The 7,953-nt window shown below is 49.6% G+C and overlaps 1 protein-coding gene across 1 annotated transcript; it reads left to right on the top strand.

Moving 5' to 3' along the window:
- Positions 1-202: 202 nt before the first annotated feature.
- LOC138722358 (solute carrier family 22 member 13-like) lies at positions 203-7,181 on the top strand. The gene is made up of 10 exons (XM_069860422.1): positions 203-589; positions 1,785-1,888; positions 2,616-2,770; positions 2,865-3,033; positions 3,379-3,499; positions 4,120-4,214; positions 4,712-4,926; positions 5,802-5,910; positions 6,067-6,276; positions 6,404-7,181. The coding sequence occupies exons 1-10, from the start codon at positions 218-220 to the stop codon at positions 6,495-6,497; spliced, it is 1,644 nt and encodes a 547-aa protein (XP_069716523.1). The 5' UTR covers positions 203-217; the 3' UTR covers positions 6,498-7,181.
- Positions 7,182-7,953: the final 772 nt, after the last annotated feature.

Raw genomic sequence — 7,953 nt, 5'->3', positions numbered from 1 at the left:
GCACCTTTGTTCTAGCCCCAAGAATAGGGAGGGAATGGCTGGTGACAAAGTACATGCTGGAGGACTGCAGTATATCATCATAATGGATGAACATGTTGATATAAGTGCTTGTTTTATCACACCTGATTATGGGTTTAGTGCTCACGTAGTTTAAACATTAATACTTACCTATTTAAGCAATGTACCCTAGTGCTGCCTGGCCATAGAGGTAGTCAGCATGACTGAGTTTGGAGATTTTATAAGTGCTCTGGGGGAGTTTGGGCCCTATCAGAAACTGCTGGTACTGCTACTCTCCCTCCCGCTGCTTCTTAATCCTTTCCAAATGATTGGCCAAGTGTTCATGGTGGTGGATGAGCCTCATCACTGCAACACCAGCTGGATCCTTGCCATCGGCCCCAACCTGACGGAGGAAGAGCAGCTGAACCTCACCCTGCCCCGGGACGAGGATGGGGCGTACGAGCAGTGCTCCATGTACTCACCGGTGGACTGGGACCTCGACTCCATCATGGCATATGGTCTGAATGACACGGAGAAGTGCAGCAGTGGTTGGGTGTACCCCTCAGCACAACCACCATCCCTTCTGACTGAGGTCTGTAATCACCTTTTGATGTGCCAGGGATGTGGAAGGGAAGGGACGGGCATATCACATCCTGTAGTTTGGCAAGCCAGTGCCAGTTGTGGTGCAGTTAGGCTGAGATTTATACCAACCACGGATGAAACTTGGCTCCACCATAAAGATCACAGATGTAATTCCTGGGAGGTTGTTGCAGGAAGACCATGATGCAGATGCTCTGGGGAGCCACAGGTAGAGACAGAGGGGGTAAGTCCAGCACATGCTCTGTGCAGCACCCCTTCCCTTTCCACTATCCAAGTCCTTGAACCCATGAGGTATCTAGCCTGGAGGAACCTTTTAGGTCTCTGTGCCTGTTTCCCTTATGCTTCTGCCTGGTTCTCTTCACATCACCTTCTCTATAAAAGACATTTACCTTCCAAGGGCTTGTCATTGATATTTCTGGGACCTCCAGAGAACATCAAGGCTGCAACGAAACATCCCATGGGCCATGCAGTTAAGCAAAGGCTCTGTCAGCACCTCCAACTTGTCCCTCTCTGGACCTCTATTCCTCTCTCACTTTTCCTCATTCCTCCCCTCCTCCTCCCACCCTCTTTTCCTCTCTGCCAACTTTAGCACTTACTTGTGAATGCCTTCCTCTGAGCTGAAACCAGAGGAAAGAGTACAGCCTGTGGCATTTGCAAAGGCTCCTTAGAGTCCCCGAAGCACTGTGTCCATCTCACAGCCAGCTTCTCTAGAGGTTGCTCAGCAGCTGCTGGTCCCTTCCCACTCCTGTGCCAGTCCTCCTTTACCAGAGATAACACGGCTCTCCTGCACTCCTCCTCCTTCCACCCTGTCCTCCTTTGCAGACAGAGAAGCAAGCTGCTAGGACTCTTATGCCAAGGACCCACTTTAAGCAAGATTTGCCAACCAGGAAGCTCCTACAGGGATGCCTGGGCTGGAAAAGAGTCCTGCAGGCCACAGTGCTCAGGAGATTTGCACCATTATGAAGAGACAGACTCAGCACTTCATACTCCTGTCCCACCTCTGACTTGTGTCCTATGCACACACTATGGAAACTCATGTCCTTGCGGTGGGTCCTCTGTTCCCACGGTCTGAACCAACAGCTTGGGCTCCCAACTCCTGGGTCCACCATGGACCAGAAGGACTGTGCACCCTCAGAAAGGAGCTGGAGTTTGTTGAGAGTAAAAGCATCTGTGCTTCTTTCCTCCAGTTTGACCTGGTGTGCGACAGGAAGGACCTGAATGACATCTCCCAGTCTGTCTACATGGTGGGGCTTCTCCTAGGAGCCATTTTCTTTGGGCCACTAAGTGACAGGTGAGTGACAGCCACCTTCCTGGAGTTATTGCCCAGCACCCAGGGACAGCTGAGAGTTCAGGATGTGCATCCAACTGAGCGTGAAATACTCCCTCCACAGGACTCGATCCTGTTTCCTGAGCAAGGGCATCTGGGGCCACCTGACACGTCTGTAGGTGCCTGAGGGTTGAAAAGAGAGGGAGTCAGATACAGCCTTATGTGGGATCCTTTAGGAATCACAGGTCTGGCCACCGCTGGTGTCTCAGCTACCCAAGGGTGTCTTCAGGAACCCCAGAAACTCACATTTGGGCACACAGTTGGACCCACTTTAACTGCATTAACCAGACCATGTGTGCTTCCTTCCTGTGGCTCCACTTGGCTTATGGTGACACAGACCAAAGCCCTCAGCTCTCTAGGGGACACAACCACACAGGGGACATGGAAGGGAGAAGGGGGAACCGGCACTACAGTCCATTTCAGTCTGATACTAACTGCTCTCAAGAGAGGGGACATGGGGCCCTTGAGTGGCTGGTTCCTTTAGAAGCATCTCCTTTTGCCTTTGTTAACACCAGGAGGGGTGGAGATGCTGCATTACTTCCCGGGGCATACAGGGGAGCTTTGTTGACATGGATGTCAAATCTCCTATGGTTTGAATAGTTATCAAATCATTTTGCATTCCACCTGGGCTCTTCCTTGTCCCCACAGGGTCTCTCCAGACAGCAACCATGTCTTTCTTCTTTCTCCACAGGATCGGCCGTCGGCCAGTCTTTTTGATGACCATCATCCTTCAGGGTTTGTTTGGTTTAGCAACTGCCTTCGTGCCTCATTTCTACATGTTCATGGCGTTCAGATGTGTTGTGGGGGCTGCAGTGTCAGGAATACAGATTACTGAGTTGGCCTTGGGTGAGTAGGATGCCCTTGCCCTGAGGCCTCGCAAGGTGCAATAACAAAAGACAGTCCTTTGAAAAGAGTGACCTGGAAACTTTGTTCTTCTCAGCTACAGAATGGGTTGGTGTCAACTCCCGATCGAAGGCAGTGCTTATCTCTCACTGCTGTCTCGCCATCGGACAGATGATTTTGGCTGGCTTGAGTTATGGTATTCGCAACTGGAGGCTGCTGGAGATTGCAGGTTCTGCTCCAATGCTTGCTCTTTTCTTCTACATCTGGTAAGTGGGATGTGGGCAGAGCTCCTTGCAGACATGACAGCAGTGGGTATGAGGGGGGGACAGTGAGAAGGCACCAACTGAGGAGCAGGCTGGATCTTTATAGTGCAGATGCTGGAGGGACATCTACAGGGCTCAGCACATCCTCTCGGAGAACCAGACCTCCGAGAACAGCAGCTTCTTTTCTTCACATCCTCCAATGTGGCCTTTGAGGGCTAAATGTAGGGTATTTAGACCTTCTCCATCACATATGGTGCACACTGCTTGCTGGATGTGGCTACAGAGAAATGCGCTGTGGGGAAACTCAAAAGGTCACAGCCACATCTCCTGATTTTGTCTCCTCGGCAGGGTGCTACCAGAATCACCTCGGTGGCTGGTGACAAAAGGCAAAATAGAAGAAGCAAAGAAAGTCCTTCAGAAGGCAGCATCTGTCAACAAGTGCACCATCCCACCAGGACTCCTTGAGCAGGTACCTGTAATGACATGGAGAGCTGTGCGTTCTCTTCAGACACTTTCCTCTGGGCTTGGGTTTGTAGCAGTCACTGGAGCTGAGGTCATCCAATAAACAGCTTTCCATGTCCACCGGGGATGATTTGGGGGTGGACTGGGTGTGATTCCAACTGTCTTGTGTGGAGGCAAGGTCAAGGGAAAAGGCACAGCTTCTGCTGAGGCTCAGTCTGGAGCTTTCTGGAGTCCACCTTAGGATATGGAAAAGACTTAAATACTTCCCTGGCTTTTCTTCTTTTTTAGGATTTCAGGAGTGTAGAGGATGGGGACAAGGTCCCCCTTTAATCTATGGTTTTCCATACATTTCTGTGTTTTCCTGAAGGGGGGGTTACCTCCTTGCCCATCTCAATTCCCTGCACTGGGGAACTATTCTTCCCTAGGATCCTCTTAGTCACAAAACTCATGCGTTGGGCACCCAGAGTAAAGCCACAGAAGCCCAGTCCCTCTGGGCTATCTTCCCTCCCAGAGCAGCTTGGGGTCACAAGTCTGTCCTGCTTAGGCTTTCCTTTGACTCCAGCTGGAAAAGGATCTAGCTATGGGTTTCCTTAGCCTGGTTTGACTCTGGCTTTCTGCATTTTGAAGTTGAAGCCTGAGAAAAAGACCAAGTCTGGAAGCTTTCTGGATCTCTTTCGGAAGAAGCCTCTCTGGAAGGTGACTTTAATCATGTCATGCACCTGGTAAGACATTCCCTCTTTCCAAACACCTGGGTGAAGGGAAGAAGAGACTGAGGGTTGGCAAGAAATGTAAATTCACTTCATGTGATTTTTTTGAGTCCTGTTTATGTCTATATGTTCATCTGCTATCTTATTGCCACCCCATACTGGACCAGATCAACCTTGTTTGAGCATGAACCTGGTGATTCAAGATGCTTTGGGTTTTGTGAGAAAAGCTGGAGGAATTCCACCTTTTGGCAATCCCTAAACCTGGAGGTAGTTTTGTGCCCCTAGAAGTTCTGGGTGCAGCCTAAAACTTGCTGACCATATGGGGATCCACACTGCTTTATCTCATGTAACTATGATGTCCCACAGAACAGCCACAGGTGGTGACTAGAAGCAAAACAGATTTCTGGGAGTTTAAATGAATTGTGAGTGGTCTAACCACCCTTATTTTTGAGGATAAAATCCTGGAAATCCCATCTGGTCACATGTTCTATTCCACTTTATTTGAATTTCAGGTTTGCAGACAGCATTGTCTACTATGGGCTGAGCCTTAGCGTGACGAATTTTGGTCTGAATATCTACCTGATGCAGCTTATCTTTGGGGTGGTGGAGTTACCAGCTCGATTTGCTTGCATGTTCCTGCTGCAGTGGCTTGGGAGGAAGAAAACTCAGGCTATTCTCCTGCTGCTGTCTGGCCTGATGTGTCTCATCATCACTGGCATCCCTGAAGGTGAAGGATCTCTTCCTAACCTGAGATCACAGCCCAGCAGAGCCCCAGCCAGTTCTATGCTGGTTCAGACCCAATCTCCCAGCCCAGCTGGCTGTAGACCCACACTCCCTCCCAGCAGCTGGGCTGCCTCGAGAGCTGCAGCCCTAGATGATGAGCTTCTACTGTGCTGGCTTCCTCTCTGCATGGCGTTCTTCTTCTTCAGAGCTGTATCAGGTCCTTCCACCAGCTCCTGGCCCATGGCAGACAGTGTCCATTATACACCACCAGCCCCTAGACACCACCACCTCCACCTACTATACAACACCACCTCCTTTCAGAAAGGTGTAGCAGGAGGCATTTTAAAATGGTTGGGCTCGATGATCCGGTGGGTCTCTTCCAACCTGGTTATTCTATGATTCTATGATTCTATGAAAAGCCACCATCTATCCCTTCTTTAGATGAACAGGATATGTTCCCCCCATCTGTTTCCATCTACACATTGCTGCAGTCCATGCCCTCACTCCTGCTGCTCTGCTGCTGCTGTGAGTAAGGGCAAAGGAAAGTGAGGGTCTGCACACAGCTTTCAAGCTCATGGATGTGATATTTCCAACCAAGGATTCCCTGGAGACCAGTGGTGGCTCAGTGGCTCACTCCAGCTGCAGGTTTAGGAAATATCCGAGGCCTCAGGAGAAATATGGATTCTCTTTGCCTATTATCTAGTGGGTATCTTCCAGGAAAGGTGGTGCTAGGAATGACTTCCTATGTATTAAGTGGTAGATTTGCTTAGGAAGTCAAGTAAAAAGGGCTGTCCCAAGAAATCCCACTACAAAGCACTTTGGTCCCAACTGAACCTTTTCCATGGAGGTCACAGCGATGGTCTCTTCTCCTCCCCTCAGACCAACCTATAGTGACAACTGTCTTGGGCATCATTGGCAAGTTTACTGCCACTGCCTCCTTCTCCACCTCCTACGTCTACTCCGCAGAGCTCTTCCCCACGGTTGTCAGGTGAGGTCTCCCCATCCATCAGAGCTTCCCTCTGCCGTGGCCGGTGGCAGTGATGGGGCAAAAGCCCAGCTGACCCCATGGCCATGCTCAGTCCTACAGTGGCCCAGGAGATGCTGAGCCCTTGCCCGCACCTCCCACTGCCCTCCTCTCTCTCAGGCAGACCGGCGTGGGGCTGTGTTCGACGTCAGCACGGATTGCAGGGATCATGGCCCCGCTGATCCGCCTCCTGGAACAGTACCACCGGGCCATCCCCATGGCCATCTTCGGGAGCCCTCCTGTCGTGGTGGGGCTGCTCTGCTTCCTGCTGCCCGAGACCTGCGGTGTCGATCTGGCAGATGACACAGGGGCAACCACCCCTGAGGTGAGGTAGGCACCTGGAGCTCTAAATTTAAGACAAAAAAATATCAAAAGTGCAAATTTAAGGGAAGTAGAAACATGTCAGAAACCATGGTGGAAACAGTATCACCTCTTCCTCTTTCCTTCTTGTCTTCAGTAGCAGGAGACTGGATAGTTTGTCTGAGAAGGAGACCACAGAGGATGGAGTACACTTGGAGAAAGATGTCTACAGATGCTCAGAGAGCAAGTGACAGACAGGCATCTACTAGAGGTCTAGTCTGATCCAATCTTTCTTGAAGCAGACCAATGAGGCATTGCTGGCTGGAAACTGATCTTTCAGATCATCAACAAAACATTCGTGCTCAGAGGGAAAGGAGATCTGTATCACTCTGCCTTTGGCAAAGATGCACTTCGAACTCTTCCTGAAACCCAGTCTGTTTATGCCTGGCTGTGCAACCGTGTTTCCCAGTTCTCTGCAAACTGGTACCTGTGGAACCATCCCTCTTGTGTTTTACAGCAATAAAGAATCACCAGTAGCGTGGCAGTACTGGGCAAGCAGGCGCTGGGCTGTGTCCCTGCTGCACCAATCGCTTGGGTCGTCAGCTTTCTCCATGGTCCAAGCCTCAGCGTTTGATTGGGATGTCACTGAAACCCTGTCACACACGTATTCAGCTTTCATTTCTATGTGGTGTGGAATTTTGAGTTTCTACATGAATAATATAAATTATACTCTGAGTTTGATAAGAGACACTTGTAATGCAATATGTGAATAATAAATGGTGTTGGGTTTTTTCCTACTGTTTCACAGTTGGCCTTTGTAACTGCTATTGGCTCTGGAGTGTTTTCTACACAGAAATTGCAAGTCTGTAATTTAACACGCAGATGGAAACGTGTTTGGTTTCCATCAGCCACAAACAATGCAGGAAGAGAGTGTTAAAGCAGAATGACTGAGTTCAATTAAGATTTTTTTTTCATTTTCAAGTCTTTCAATGAACAATCTGTATTTATTTTCTCTACTAGCAGCTGTGGAAGTTTCCTGAATTATGTGGTCTACACTGAAACTCAATGTCAGTTAGACTAAGTGGGCATCTGGACAACTTCCTCCAGTCACAGCCAGCCTTTAACAGTGATCTTGATCAGAGGCTGCCAGCTCAGCCACAACATTTTGGTGTCATCGAGCATCATGGAAAAGAAAGAGAAGGGTAGCCTCCTCCCCTGAGCAACTTGTTTGCAAGCAGAAAATGTGTTTGGCACCCTTTCATGAGTCATAGAACTATTAAGGTTGGAAATGTCCTCTAAGGTCACCAAGGCCAACCGTCAGCCCAGCTGCACTGTGCCCACTAAACTGTGTCCCAAAGTGCCATATCCCCACAATTTGGAACACCTCCAAGGATGGTGACCCCCACCATTTTCCTGGGCAGCCTGGTCCAATGCTTCACCACCCTTTCAGTACAGATATTTTTCCTAATATCCAATCTAAACTTCCCCTGCTGCAACTTGAGGTCATTTCTTCTCATCCTATCACTTGTTACTTGGTAGAAGAGACCCACCTCACTACAACCTCCTTTCAGGGAGCTGTAGAGAACAATAAGGTCTCCTCTTTGCCTCCTCTTCTCCAGATCAAACCACCCCAGTTCCCTCAGCTGTTCCTCATAAGACTTGTGCTCCAGGCCCCGTGTCCTCAAACTACAGCACTGCTCTTGGTCA

Source organism: Phaenicophaeus curvirostris, chromosome 6, assembly GCF_032191515.1.
Source record: "Phaenicophaeus curvirostris isolate KB17595 chromosome 6, BPBGC_Pcur_1.0, whole genome shotgun sequence".
Taxonomy (NCBI): Eukaryota; Metazoa; Chordata; class Aves; order Cuculiformes; family Cuculidae; genus Phaenicophaeus; species Phaenicophaeus curvirostris.
The sequence above is the reverse complement of the archived record's forward strand: the minus strand, read 5'-3'. Positions and strand labels throughout refer to the sequence as shown.

Bases quoted from the DNA above. Each gene is read 5' to 3' on its own strand.
- LOC138722358 (XM_069860422.1), top strand. From the start codon at position 218: ATGACTGAGTTTGGAGATTTTATAAGTGCTCTGGGGGAGTTTGGGCCC. The intron at 590-1,784 runs GTCTGTAATCAC...TCTTTCCTCCAG, and splicing joins CACCATCCCTTCTGACTGAG to TTTGACCTGGTGTGCGACAG. The intron at 3,500-4,119 runs GTACCTGTAATG...TGCATTTTGAAG, and splicing joins CACCAGGACTCCTTGAGCAG to TTGAAGCCTGAGAAAAAGAC.